This window comes from Papaver somniferum, chromosome 9 (assembly GCF_003573695.1).
Source record: "Papaver somniferum cultivar HN1 chromosome 9, ASM357369v1, whole genome shotgun sequence".
NCBI classification, from domain to species: Eukaryota; Viridiplantae; Streptophyta; class Magnoliopsida; order Ranunculales; family Papaveraceae; genus Papaver; species Papaver somniferum.
The window spans coordinates 14,019,942-14,034,387 of NC_039366.1; the positions used below are offsets into that span (position 1 = coordinate 14,019,942).

Below are 14,446 nucleotides of genomic sequence, written 5' to 3' on the forward strand. Positions count from 1 at the left end.
ACATGTACTCTGAGAGAAAGTACTCTCCGTTAAGAATTCGATGAGAGACCCGTGTCTCGATACTCACGTCTGATTAATGAATCAGAGCTTCGTATAATTATGAGTTTACGAATTTATCCCTTGTTGAAAATCCACCATCTACACATGTTTTTCTCCTTCATCTTTTCTAACTCTACTCTCTCAATAATTCCACTCAACTAATAATAAACCCATCTTTTAATTTAATCTCACTAATTGTTTTTAACTAAATCATTCACTAATCATAACCTAAAATTAATTAAGAGGATAGATTAGGTATTAAATAAATAACTAGATATGGGGTGACCTAGAATTACTTCTAATGCCTTTACCCAAAAAAAAATCATGGTCCAAAAAAACAACCATGGTCCCCAAAAAAATCGTTCTAAATAAATATGGGCAATAATTGCATCAGCTGAATTTGTTTTAGGCTTGGGTCCTCTCTGTCGTGAGTTTCTACTTTCTAGGGTAAAGGATGTATAAATTCATGCTTCTCAGCAAAAGTTTCGAAAAGAAAAAATTGCAGAACTTTTTCTTTTGTAGATTTAATAGGCTCGGTTATAAGTTAATCAACATGGAGAATCTTCATAGTGATATCATAGAAAACATACTTTCTCGATTATCAATTGAGGCAGCTTTACATGCCAAACGAGTATGCACAACTTGGAGAGAAATCCTTCGTTGTAAAACTGAAAAACCAGGTTTCTTTTTTGGTTTATCTCGTAAAGTTAAACGTGAAGGTGGTGTCAGTAAGAGTAGAATTAGTAGAAAACGTTTTTTCTACGAAGATGAATATGATCATTATGATCATGCGAAGATGAACTACTATCACTCTTACAACACACTTTCGGAGATACAACACGGCAGATTTATTACAAAATATCTCTCGAGATATATCATGGTTGGGTCTTGCCATGGTTTGGTTTGTTTCCGAAAATCCAATGAACATACTCAAGGCGCCATTGATCCTTTTCTAATTCGCAACCCGTTAATTGGAGAATTAATTGTTCTTCCCGAATATAATTACTCTGATCAATTGCCGACTGATATATCTAGCACAACTCCTCCCACAAGTCGTTTAACAAGTGGGTTTGGTTATTGTCCTTCGACAAATAGCTACAAGGTTGTGACAATATATTATTATCATGGGAAAAATAAGGGACATGTTCAAGTGTATACTGTTGGTCGTGAGTGGAGATACATTGGATTCATTGTTCGTCCTTACTCACTCGATTATTTTTCAGGTATCTATGCAAATGGAGCACTTTACTGGTTGCACGATAAGGTACAAAACTGTGAGACTGTCGCCTTTGAGTTGGAAGCTGAAACGTTTGATTACATCCCATTGCCAAGTTCTGTAGATTCTGAGTACAAAGATTATTCTCTTTCTGTACTACATTTGCTTGGCGCGAATAATAAATTGTATTTATTTCATAAAACTTATCAAGCTTCTCGCACTGACATATGGGTGTACATGTCAAATAATACGAGCATTGGAACTAATAACACCATCACCATGAAAGAGTGTAATCAGGAAGAGAAATACCACGACAGAGGTTCACCGTGTTGGATTAAGAGATTTAGTATCCGCTGGGAAGTTCCTTTTTTTACGCCATTTGCAATCACAAGGAGCAATGAAGTTTTATTGTGGAAGTGTGTTGGACCGAGACTCTATTGCTATGATCCTAACACTTCAACCTTAAAGAGACTTTGGGATGGTACGGCGAAGGGTACGAAATGGGATTACGTTGAGGCAATTCCTCACAGGCAGAGCATTGTTTCTTTGAAGGATTTGGGAGAAAAAAATGTTACGTCTTTAAAAGACTTGGAGAAACTGATGTTACAAGCTAGTTCGAAAGATTCTGGCGAAGGCGATGTTACCGTTTACGAATCTGCAACAATACCTTCAACCGAAACAAGAGATGCTAAAAGATCAAAGAATTGTTAATCATCCAAAACAAGTAAGATCGTGATTGCTTTTATGTTTCGTTGCACGTCCTCGACATTTCATTATATGTTTACTTCCAATACTCTTAATTTTTTTTATCATATATGACATTCTAAATCTTTATCTGTGGATAAGAATTCTTTTTATAGGTTTGTTCGCTTTAGTTGTTCATTGTCACTGAAAATGGTACTACTATCTTGAACTCTGTCTATGTTAGTTAAGGTGATGTGGTAAAATAAAAAGCTCCCATCCATGGTTCTCGAAACACAAAATTGGTTACAATGACCAAAATCAACAATTTCCGGGTGAAATGGACAGTTAGATTTTGATACTGTTTAAATGGACAAAAATGTAAAAATAGGCAGGATGTAAACAGTTTCATCGTGCCCATTTTCAAATATTTTTTCTTATTTTTAATTTACACAGAATGTATCCAGTTTCATCCTTGCTATTTTTTAAATTTAAGCTAGGATGAAACCAGTTTCATCCTTACTATTTTTTTTTGGTCATTTCACCCAAACTATTTTTTACTCGTCCATTTGAACCGTGATTTACAAATATTTGGACAAATGACCCATTTTCTGTTCTCGAAAACTACCCGATTCTCGAATTAATCTCATGCTCCTATACCTCATTTGGCAATGAATTGGTAATGCTCCAAAGGTAAAATCTTAAAATCTTAAAAAAATAATTTGTGATAACCGAACTTTTTACTGAAAAAAAACTCCATTAAACCTCTCTGCAACTTCCATTTTCAACTGATTTTGATGATTAGTTCTTATTTATTCAACCAAAAACGAATGACAAGTAATGGGTTTGTGAGAATATCTTTGTTAATGTTTTAAATTAAGCTACATATATAGTGGTGGTGGTGGTAATCGGAGGTGGTGGTGGTAATTGGTGGTTGTTGGTGGTGGTGGTGGTGGTAATCGGCGGTGGTGGGCGGTGGTTGTTGTTGGTGGTGGTGGTAATCGGCGGTGATGGGTGGTGGTGGTAATCGGTGGTGGTGGGAGGTGGTGGTTATATATATATATAGAGAGAGAGAGGTGGTTATTGTGTTGGTTTTAAATTAAATTAGGTTAAGGATAGGTTAGTCATTTCAATGTTCTAGGACACCCCTTATAACTATAGGAAAGGTGGCCTAATAAGATAACGATCCCCAAAAAAATCATGGTCCCTAAAAATCATTCATAACAAATAAAATTCTTTCCTTTCAACGCAAAACATGATTCTTCTTCCCGGTGGATACAATTAGTCAGAACTTAATCAACAACAACTCATGGAGAATCTTCCCACTGAAATCTTAGAAAACATATTATATCGGTTACCTATTGAGGCAGCTTTACATGCCAAACGGGTTTGCAGAACTTGGAAAGCTCTCCTCCGTAATTATCAATCACAAAATTGGTTAAAAAGACCAAAATCAACAATTCCTGGGTGAAATGGATAGTTAGATTTTGATACTGTTTAAATGGATAAAAATGTAAAAATAGGCAGGATGCAACCAGTTTCATCGTGCCAATTTTCAAATATTTTTTCTTATTTTTAATTTACACAGGATGTATCCAGTTTCATCCTTGCTATTTTTTAAATTTAAGCTACCCAAACTATTTTTTACTCGTCCATTTGAACCGTGATTTAAAAATATTTGGACAAATGACCCATTTTACGATTATCAATCTGATAAAGTAGGTTTCCTTTTCGCTTTCTCTCGTAGTGCTGGCAGTAAGGTCAGAGAAGAACTTTTCTATGAAGATGAGTACGATTATTATGATCATATAAAGATGAACCACTATTACTCTTATAACACACTTAGAAAAATACAACATGACGGATTTATTACAGCATCTCTTCCAAGAAATACCATGGTTGGGTCTAGCAATGGTTTGGTTTGTTATGCCAAATATAATGTAGATGCTATAGGTGCAGTTCCGTTTCTAGTTTGCAACCCGTTAACCGGAGAATCTGTGTTTCTTCCGGAATATAATTACTCTGAATTGCCACAGGATACCTCAAGCAGCAAAAAGAGGTTTGCATATGGTCGTTTAGCAAGTGGGTTTGGCTATTGTCCTTCAACTAAGAAATACAAGGTCGTTACAATATATTATCATGGTGAGGAACATAAGGGACATGTTCAAGTATATACTATTGGTGGTGAGTGAAGATACGTCGGAGTTATCGGGCGTTACAACCGTTGCACATTTGATTATTCTTCAAGCATCTATGCAGATGGAGCACTTTACTGGTTGCACCAAAATAGTCATAAGGTACAGAAATGTGAGATTGTGGCCTTTGACTTGGAAGGTGAGAAGTTCCGCCGCATCTCGTTGCCACGATCTGAAGATTTTTATTACGAATATTATGGCACCGGTTCTCCACTCCAGTTGCTTGGAGGGAATAATAATTTGTATTTGGTTCATAAATTCTATACAGCTTCTCGCAGTGACATATGGGTATACATCAAGAAAGATGAGAAATTCCAAAACAAAAGTTCGTCATGCTGGATTAAGGAGTTTAGTATATGCCTAAAAGAGTCATGACTCATTTTACTTTACAGCATTCGCAATCACAAGGAACAATGAAGTTTTATTGTGGTACAAACACGGCATAGATTTAGGCTGGAGTCTCTATTGCTATGATCCTAAAACTTCAACCTTAAACAAACTTTGGGATGATACGGCCAAGGGTATGAAATGTGATCACATTGAGGCAATTCCTCACAGGCAGAGCATTGTTTCTTTGAAAGATTTGGGAGAAACTAATGTTACTTTTTTTAAAGATTTGGAGGAACTGATGTTACAAGATACTTCAGAACATTCTGGCAAGATGATGTAACCGGTTACAAATCTACAACAACACCTTCAACCCAAACAAGAGATGCTAAAAGATTGAAGAATTGTTGATCATCCACAAGTAGGATCATGATTGCTTTCATATTTGGTTTAGTATCATTGGAAATTGTTTAGTTTTGGTACATGAGCTTATATTTTATTGTTGCATTATTTCTGGAGACAATTTAAATCTTATGTCAATAAATTAAAACTCTGCAGATTTATTTTTGTTGGATATTTGGTGGAGCTTCTGAATTGTTGTTAATCTATATAAGGAGAGATTAGCATAGGAGAGATTAGCATAGGGTCCGGTTCTACATCCATCAATTAAGGAACCGGACTCAACCGAGTAAAATAACCGGTTCCGCATAGTATACTACCGTGACCCGGCGGCACCCCTAGCTCGGGTCCTCTGCCTTAACTTCATAAGAAACTTTTGGTTTAGGGTACAAGAAATAAATAGATTTTATAAGAAACTTTAGGTTTAGGGTACAAGAAATAAACACATAAGCGGCGTTACATTTTGTCTCTCCAATCCATATATATAGCAACGTGATTCTTCCCACTGGATAAAATTGGTTAGAGCTTGATCAATCAAGATGGAGAATCTTCCCAATGAAATCATAGAAAATATATTTAATCGATTACCTATCGAGGAAGCTTTACATGCCAAACATGTAAGTAACACTTGGAAAGCTCTCCTCCGAAATTATAAATCTCATAAGGTTGGGTTTCTTTTCGAAATCTCTCATGGTGTTAAACATGGTGTCTTAGGTATCAAAGAAGAATTTTTCTATGAAGACAAATATGATCATTATGACCATGAAAAGATTAACTATTATTACTCCTACGACACACTTAAGAAGATAAAACACACGAGATCTGTCAACGAATCCACCCCGAGAAAGTTCATGGTCGGCTCATGCAATGATTTGTAGTTTGTTTCGGCAAGGGTTATAAAGATGCTTTTGGCTCAGTACCTTTTCTAATCTGCAACGCATTAACCAGAGAATCTGTCTTTCTTCCGGAATATAATTACTCTGAGTTTCCTCGGGGTATATCACGCACAAAGATTCCGTATGGTTATATAGCAGGTGCTTTTGGTTATTGTCCTTCGAGTAATCAATACAAAGTTGTTACAATATATTATCATCTAGGGGAAAATAAGGGACATGTTCAAGTATATACTGTTGGTGGTGGTGATGGGTGGAGATGCATTGAACTTATCGAACGTTATGACCCTTATTATTCTTCAAGGATCTATGCAAATGGAGCATTTCACTGGCTTCACGAAGGCGACCTTGAGTTTAATAAAAGTGAGATTGTAGTCTTTGATTTGGAAGATGAGAAATTCGGTTCCATACCATTGCCACCATATATATACTCTCCATACAATGATAGTTTAATTTCTCTCCAGTTGCTTGGAGGGAATAATAATCTGTATTTGGTTCACGAATATAAAGCTTCTCGCTTTGAGATTTGGGTAACAAATGTTTTTCATCCTGGAATAAGGAGTTTAATGTACGTTGCGATGGTTCATATTTTAAACCATTCGCAATCACAAGGAGCAATGAAATTCTTTTGTGGTACAAACGCGGCATACCTTTTGAAACGAGACTCTATTGTTATGACCCTAAAACTTCAACCTTGAACAATCTTTGGGATGTTAAGGGTATGGAATATTATTGGTACACTACGGAAATTCCTCACACGCAGAGCGTAGTTTCTTTAAAAGAGTTGGGAGAAAAAAATGTTACTTCTTTGAAAGATTTGGAGAAACTGATGTTACAAGGTACTTCAAAAGATTCTACAACAATACCTTCACCCGAAACAAGAGATGCTAAAAGATTGAAGAATTGCTAATCACCCAAAACAAGTAAGATCATGATTGCTATTGTGTTTCGTTGTGCATCCTTGACGATTAATGATATGTTTAGATTCAATTAATGCTCTCAAATTTTATTTGCAAAATATTTCTGGACATTTTAAATAATCTTAACATCTTTGTAAAACTACGAGCATCTCAACCGATCCTTTCTCTTCTTTTTATAGTTGTGTTTGCTTTGATTGTCCTGTCACTATTAGTTTTTGGTACTATTGTCTTGCAATTTGAACCCGAGCATTGTGTGACATTTAGGTCGTTTGTTCGGGAGGTAGTGGATAGCGGAAGATGAAAGCCATCATTCCACACCATTCTTGAATCCATCAAACCTGTTATTTCTCGAATTTTGCGGCGTACATATTTTCAACAATCACATTAGGGTTATCCAAGTACATGAGATTGTTCAAGTCTGCATGTATTAGATAACTGACTGTTAGTTTCTTTCTTTTTCATAATTACTTGCAACTAAGAAGGTAATAGACAATTATGAACAAGCGTAAAGTATCACCTTAGAAGTAAGACGACTTTATTTTGATAGTTATTATACCCTAATACATTTTCGGGCACAGAAGAACGGTTTACCAGGACAGGAGGATAGCGAGACAGTTGACTCATTTCCTAGTTTTAGACTGCCAGAAAACACAACAGCTTACATAAAATTCTATTACTCTTGAAGGCTTAAAACAGACAATAACAATCTTCACGGATTAACCTTGGGTCCCCATCCTGCAATCACGTACTTCTTGTCAGATGTCACGGTCTTAATGAATGATTCCCTAGAGAAGAGCAACTGCAAAAAGAACAAGATTCATATAACCCTCATCAGTCGCAAAATACAAACACTGCATCTAATTTTGTTGTGTGTTCCCATCTCAACTTTTTAACCACTAAGATACAGGTCTAGCAAAATAATTGGTCTCCTTCGGTTAAAAAAAACAAATGCCAGATGCGTGAGACCAAACATTTTGCTATTAAGAATAACAAGCTTTTTGCACACCTTCGTGTAGTTTCTGACATGAGCCAAGTTCTCTGGAACACTCCAGCTCTTAAAATGCTCAAGAGCAACCTCGAGGTGGTAAAGCTTTGGCGCCAAACTCAAATCAACTGCAGATACTTTCTCTCCATTGACAAAAGGACCCTGAATCAAGAAGAACACAATCATAAATTATCAAGACTACAGCTACAATCGAACAAAACATAAGTACATGCAAAAGAACAAGAACATATACACAGAGAGAAAGACATACATGAGTTTTAAGGTGCTTATCCAATGCAAACAATTCAAATATCAATGCCTGCTCTGAACCATCAATAGCATCCTTACTTTTCAAGAAGGTAACAAAAGTTCCAAATATTTTCGATCCACTGAAATTTAATTACAACCGGTTCAACAATTTCACAAAATTACATACAATCCTCAAAATTACACCATAAAAACAAATGTGCACAAACCATACTTACACCGAGGCATATTCCGAAGGAGTAACAAGTGATGGTTCAGGGTACTTCTCCTCAAGAATTTGAGTGATAACATCAGAATCTGGAACCCATTTACCATCAAATTTGACAACAGGTACTTTACCTTCTGGATTGACTTCCAAAAACCTAACCAAATATTGATACCCTTTGTTCAGTTCTCATTGAAATCCAACAGATTTCTAATCAAAATGATACGTAAAAAGAAGATGAAATACGTACCATTGGGGTTTGTTGGAAACGTCAATCAAATGCATCTGGTATGAAATATTCTTCTCTTCTAAGGTAAGAAGAACCCTTTGAGTAAAAGGACCTACAAATCATAAACAAACAAAACCCATGAAATTAACCACCAAAATCTTTTTTAAAAATGAGGAAATGTCTGTTGATTTATGAACGAACTTACAGTCACCAAGAAGATGAGGAGCACCAACAGCTGCTTTCGCACAGATTTCCAAAGCCATTGCTGTGAGATTAAGGAGGGAGTTGAGAGATGGAGGTTTAAGAGTCTAGTGGGTATTTCGATTATATAAACAGCAGAGTCTCATAGAGATTTTTCTTGATTCTCTTGCACAATCACGTGGGTGCCTACCTGATTTGCCGCTTTCTTTTTTATTGATTTTTGGATGGTTTCCAAAAAGTGCCTAGATTTTGTAAAAAAAAAGGATTAAAAATTCATTTGGATTTTGGAGCAGAGAGCCAGTCCCAAATCACCTAACATTCACATACTTACCTGTCTCTCTAGTCCAAATCATCTGCTGTAGCTCAAACCAAACAGTCTTCTCCTACACCGATGCTGTAGTGATTACAGAAGGGATGACATGCTCTTCTTCTTGGCTTCCTCTCCATTTACGGCATCTCTTAAAATTAAAAATTAATATTTCCAGTAAACAAGAAACAATTAGGCCAAGCATTATGGTTGGTAATTTTGCTTGATTACAGCCGAGAGAGGAACATGGCAACCCCTGTAAGGGCTGTTTCCCTTAGCTTAAAGACACGAAACTCCGTTATTGTCCGTATAGTAAACTATGGAAAATGAGTTTCCGTGTCAACTTGTTGATGGTGACCATATGGAAATTTAGTTTCAATATTCAAAGTATAAAGCTCGAATATAACTTACCAAATTTTCGTGTGAAGCACCCCTTCCACTTTGCCGTTATATAGCGCTAAAAGTTGACACGGATTCCCTTGCATCGATTTTGGTTGCTTTTATCTTATTTTTCAAGGAACCAACATCCCTTTAGTATATATCTCCATTCCAAGGGACAAAGACTTTATAAAATACGTCTCCAAATCCAAGTTACTAAGTTCTCAAATGATTCGCGAATCATTGGCGAATTTTACCGTTTTATTTGCGTACGTTTACAATTCCGAACCCAAGACGCGTATTATGTGGCATTCTCGAATTATTCGCGAACCGTTCACGAACTTTACGTATCCCGAATGATACGTCCGCTTAATTCGCCAGAAATTTTTTAGGTTTTACATTTTCAAAGTCCCCATTTTTTTGGCTTTACTGCCTCCCGAGCATACACGACCCAATATTAGACGTTGTTGTAATTCTTATGAGACAAAAATGACTGAAAAAATTTGAAGGTGAAGGTGAGAGAGATCTCAAACTCACTAACCAAACATCTAAACCACTATACCACATCCTCTTGGATGACTAATGTTGTATATATTATTAATATCATCATACTACCTCCGTCCCTAATTAGATGACTTAGTTAAAATTTACTAGTAAATTTAGAAATGATTTATCTCTCAAACCATACAACGGATTTTCGTAAACTTTGTATCATTGGAAAGCATTTTAAAACACCTACCTAATGAATATAAATATGGCTATCAAATTTTATATATTTCTTATAATAATACTAATCTATTACTCCACTTATTTATGGTATAGATCATTTAATTAGGGACGGAGGGAGTATTAAGTTTATTTTTTCTTTAAATAACTCACACATATGCATAAAAATTGGTCTATCACCTTATAAATACAAATTATTTGTTATATATAGATACCGAATTTTCAGAGCCGAACTCACATTTATAAATCGAATTATACACGTACGTATGCCGTTCTGAATTACTGACGAATCACGTCCCGTTGACCGAATCTTGGACCGAATCTGGGTTTTACAAACCATATAATACTCGTACGTTTGTCGTTCCGTATATTTGTCGAATTCCGAATTGCTAACTAGGCTCCAAAGCAGAGATGATGTCTGTTGCGCACCAATAATTTCATCATTACCCACATAAATTAATGCAGTTGTAAGATCAATTTCCTCTTGTTGACTGAAGTTCCAATGAACCATATTGAATTGATATAAGCGGACAATTTGAGTAGTAGAACTGTAAAATGATAACAAAATCAAAGAATTTGAGTAGTAGAGAGATAAGAAAATCGATTGGACAGTATCAGGAGGATCGGGTTGAGGAGTCTGAATAGACTCAAGTGATACCTCATATGCACTAGGATCGAGTCCCAAGTTAGGGACTTCTACTAGGGACAATTGACGATCACTACCCCCAAACTTAGAATTTTGGGTGTTTCTAGATAGACTAGTCACAATATTCCTAATTTCAAGACCATCGGGTTTCTGAAAAAGGCCAATTGCTTTCTCTGAGTTATAATCAGGTGGTTCATCCTCTAAATTCTTTTGAGGTATACTAGCTGTAGGACTTATATGTTTCATATCCTGTATGGTCAACCCTAGAGTTTCAGGGATTAAAGTAGACTCAAAAGCTAGTAATGGTTCGAACCTAGATTTCCATTTATCAGTATCTAACATAGGAATAGAATCCAACATATCATTCACTTGTTCAATGTTGCTATCTTCGTCGAAATCCATGTTAAAGTGGGCTAGACAACTCTCTAATGGATCTTCCGTTATGAGGCTTGGTAATGACTCCTGAATTAAGGTTCCTATCATGTTCACCTCTTTAATGCACGTGTCATCTAGCTCAGAATGTATCTTATTGACATTAAACATATTCAACTCAATAGTCATATTACCAAAAGATGGATTCATAATACCATTTCGACAATTTATGATCGCATTAGACGTAGCTAAAAATGGGCGACCTAAAATCACAGGTATCTGGTTCTCTGGGTCAGGGACAGGTTGGGTATCTAAGACCACGAAATCCACAGGATAAATAAACTTGTCGACCTCAATAAGAACATCTTCTATCACACCACGAGGAATCTTGACAGACCTATCAGCTAACTGCAATGTTATCTTTGTAGGTTTCAATTCACCGAGCCCTAGCTTTAAGTACACATGGTGTGGGAGTAAGTTCACACTGGCTCCTAAGTCAAGTAAAGCTTTGTGTACCCTGTTTTTTCCTATCGTACAAGCAATGGTAGGCGCACCTGGGTCTTTATATTTAGGAGTTGTGGGGTTCTGAATGATCGAACTTATATGGCTAGCTAAAAAGGCTTTTTTAGGGACACTAAGCTTTCGCTTTCGCGTACACATATCTTTAAGAAACTTGGCATAAGCTGGAATTTTCCTAATTGCTTCTAATAACGGAAGGTTTATGGTAACTTTCCTAAAAACCTTCATTATGTCATTAAAGTTGGATTCACTCTTTGTTGGTACTAATAGTTGTGGAAATGGGGCTCTAGGCATAAAATAGGGCCTCTCAGGAACCGAATTGAAATCATCAGAAACTTTATCAGTCTCCTCAGCTATGGTTGGTCCTGAGGGGTGAACTACATTATGTTCACTATTGGGCATGGTTACCTGATTGTCTACTACTCTACCACTCCTAAGGGTTCTAACAGCATTCAACTGATGTGATGATTTTGTACCTACTTCATGAACTCCTCTAGGATTTGGATTAGTCTGACTAGGGAACCTTCCATTATCTCTCTCACTTAAGGTCTTAGCTATTTGACCGACTTGAAGTTCTAACTTAGCAAGAGTTTGAGCATTAGTTTGAAAGTTCTACTTGGTTTCCTGTTGAAAACTAACTTGGTTGTTTACTAACATGTCCTGGCTCTGTGCTAACATATCCTGGATCTTTCTTAATATACTAAGAGATTCCTCTAAGCTCGTCATTCTATTCTCTAAAGAGTTCTGAAACTGACCTGAAGAGTCCTTATCTGAACCAAAACCTGGGGGAGCATTAGAATTACACAACTGACCTTGACTCTGGCCTTTAGACCAGGAAAGGTTCGGATGTTTTCTCCAACCAGGATTATAGGTTTCTGAATATGGGTCAAACTTCTAACGGTTATCGAATCTAGTGTTATTATAGAGAGCATTGGCTTGATCTTCATTATTCTGGCCTTCCCAGAAAGGCTCTAATCTACCACTAGTGTGACCCACTTCTAAAGCTTCTAAGCTTTTCGCTATAGCAGCAATTTTGGCATCTGATTCAAAGTTTCCTTCTACCCTATTAATGTTTCCTCTGCCTAGAAGAATTGTCTTCTGGGGTCCCCTATTACTTTCCCATTATTGGGTCTTTTCGGCGATTTCATGCAAATATGTCATCGCATCATCAACTGTTTGGTTTTCAAACCCACTTGTACACATAGATTCTACTGTTGTTGTAGTGGGATAATCTAAACCCTCATAAAGGATCTGAACTAATCTAACCTTTTCTAAACCATGATGAGGACATTGGGCTAATAGATCATTGAACCTTTCCAAATATCTATACAAGGATTCTCCCTCTTGTTGAGAAAATGTGCAGATTTGCGTCCTAATAGACGATGTTTTGTGCCTGGGGAAAAACTTGTTCAAAAAGGCAGATGTAAGTTGTTCATATGTTTCAATTGATCCGGAAGACAAACTTTATAGCCACGATTTGGCTTTATCTTTCAAGGAAAAAGGGAATAACCTGAGTTTCAAAGCATCATCATCAAGGTTTCTAATTTTTAGGGTACTACAAATTTCCTCAAAGTCCCTAACATGGAAATAGGGGTTTTCATTTTCTTTCCCTAAAAATATTGGGAGCAACTATAAGGTTCCAGGCTTAAGTTCATAATTTGCTTCAGTTTCAGATAACCTGATACACGAGGGACGAGTAGTCCTAGTAGGGTTCAACAAAGCTTTCAAAGTTGCCATTTCTGGCACTATTGGAATATCAGGGATTTTTTCCTCAAACGGACGTTCAAAAACGGAATCTTCAAGAATCGGGCTTTCTAAATTGAGGTAATCGAGAAGCTTAGAACTATTAGGTTTCTCTTTAACAAATCTACCTAGGGCGTCTCTTTTACGTTCAGGCATGCAAAAGAATAAGGTGGGGAATTCTATGCAATCACAAAACAAGGCTGACTCAACCAAATCAAACCTATTGATTTCTAGCAAACAAAAAGCATGATGGCTCCACTTAGATTGTTTCTAGACCAGCTTCTATTCTTTCGAAAAGGAACTCGTTACAATCTGAGCAAACCCTTTTGTAGTCAATCCGAGTCAAAGTAAGTTGAATAGAGGCGAGGGAAGCTCGATGGAGCTTTGATACCCAAGGCCTCACCGGTATTACAAGGCGGCGCAGTCACGCATTCAACTCACAGAAACCATCATGAACTTCGAAGTATGCTCAAAAGAGTAACCAATATTTTTCGAACGACTTTCCTATTAAGCTCATTACCCTATAGGTCTCGTTCTAGTCAAAATTTTAGGCTTATGTTCGCGTTTGGTTTCGTTTTCCTAAGGCGGGCAAGAAGAGAACAGTGATGAAATACGAAACCTTATCTTGTATGGCAAGTCCTTGCCCTTTACTAGGAAATTAAAGCATCCGTTTTCAAGTCCTCAGCATATATGCAACCGAAGGAATACAGTAAACCCGCTGACATGAGATTCGCGGGTGTTTAGAATCTTACCTCCTGTTCCAGACGGGGAGAATCGTTGTAGTCGACTCGGGCGACGACTCTTATGTCATGTACGAACCCGAGAGGCCGAGGAGATATCGTAATCGCCGTCCTTCTCTGCACACAGTTTATATTTAAACTACCCTTCCGTAGGGTTTAAAATAATGTCCCAAAGTTTAAAGTCCAAAGTGTCTAAAAAGAAAAGAAAAATTACAAAAATTAAAAATAAACCCTAATACAGATTTTTTCTAAAAAAGGAAAAAATAAAAAAAATCCTAAAAATTAAACAAAAATAAAATTGTCTTCTTTTCAGTTCTTTTCGCTTTGTCTCTTGTTTCAATCCCCAAGGTCTTTAGTCTCCAATTTCTTTTTGATTCAAAACCTGCAATAAATAGACAAATACCCAAAAACGTAAAATAGAACAAGAAGAATAAAACTAAAAACAAAAACAAAACCTA

General features: G+C 36.6%; 3 protein-coding genes and 1 pseudogene across 3 annotated transcripts; 3 read left to right on the forward strand and 1 right to left on the reverse strand.

The window, feature by feature from the left end:
- The first annotated feature begins 592 nt into the window (after nucleotides 1-592).
- LOC113311425 (putative F-box protein At2g02030) lies at nucleotides 593-1,966 on the forward strand. Its single transcript, XM_026560266.1, has one exon. The coding sequence runs from the start codon at nucleotides 593-595 to the stop codon at nucleotides 1,964-1,966; it is 1,374 nt and encodes a 457-aa protein (XP_026416051.1).
- Nucleotides 1,967-3,831: 1,865 nt separating this feature from the next.
- On the forward strand, nucleotides 3,832-4,801 carry LOC113311426. Its single transcript, XM_026560268.1, has 3 exons — nucleotides 3,832-4,078; nucleotides 4,196-4,456; nucleotides 4,524-4,801. Exons 1-3 carry the CDS (start codon nucleotides 3,832-3,834, stop codon nucleotides 4,799-4,801), a joined length of 786 nt encoding a protein of 261 aa, XP_026416053.1.
- Nucleotides 4,802-7,163: 2,362 nt separating this feature from the next.
- Nucleotides 7,164-8,718, reverse strand: LOC113314260 (glutathione S-transferase DHAR2-like). The gene is made up of 6 exons (XM_026563041.1): nucleotides 8,562-8,718; nucleotides 8,378-8,468; nucleotides 8,141-8,284; nucleotides 7,927-8,044; nucleotides 7,677-7,817; nucleotides 7,164-7,469 (listed from the first exon to the last, which is right to left on the reverse strand). Exons 1-6 carry the CDS (start codon nucleotides 8,617-8,619, stop codon nucleotides 7,380-7,382), a joined length of 642 nt encoding a protein of 213 aa, XP_026418826.1. The 5' UTR covers nucleotides 8,620-8,718; the 3' UTR covers nucleotides 7,164-7,379.
- Nucleotides 8,719-12,778: 4,060 nt separating this feature from the next.
- LOC113314536 lies at nucleotides 12,779-12,878 on the forward strand (annotated as a pseudogene).
- Nucleotides 12,879-14,446: the final 1,568 nt, after the last annotated feature.

Excerpts from the sequence above, each read along its gene's own strand:
- LOC113311425 (XM_026560266.1), top strand. The coding sequence starts at position 593 with ATGGAGAATCTTCATAGTGATATCATAGAAAACATACTTTCTCGATTA.
- LOC113311426 (XM_026560268.1), top strand. The coding sequence starts at position 3,832 with ATGGTTGGGTCTAGCAATGGTTTGGTTTGTTATGCCAAATATAATGTA. Across the intron at positions 4,079-4,195 it reads CGTTACAATATATTATCATG|ATGGAGCACTTTACTGGTTG; the intron begins GTGAGGAACATA and ends GCATCTATGCAG. Across the intron at positions 4,457-4,523 it reads TGAGAAATTCCAAAACAAAA|CATTCGCAATCACAAGGAAC; the intron begins GTTCGTCATGCT and ends TTTACTTTACAG.
- LOC113314260 (XM_026563041.1), bottom strand. The coding sequence starts at position 8,619 with ATGGCTTTGGAAATCTGTGCGAAAGCAGCTGTTGGTGCTCCTCATCTT. Across the intron at positions 8,469-8,561 it reads TCCTCATCTTCTTGGTGACT|GTCCTTTTACTCAAAGGGTT; the intron begins GTAAGTTCGTTC and ends TATGATTTGTAG. Across the intron at positions 7,818-7,926 it reads ATAAGCACCTTAAAACTCAT|GGTCCTTTTGTCAATGGAGA; the intron begins GTATGTCTTTCT and ends TTCTTGATTCAG.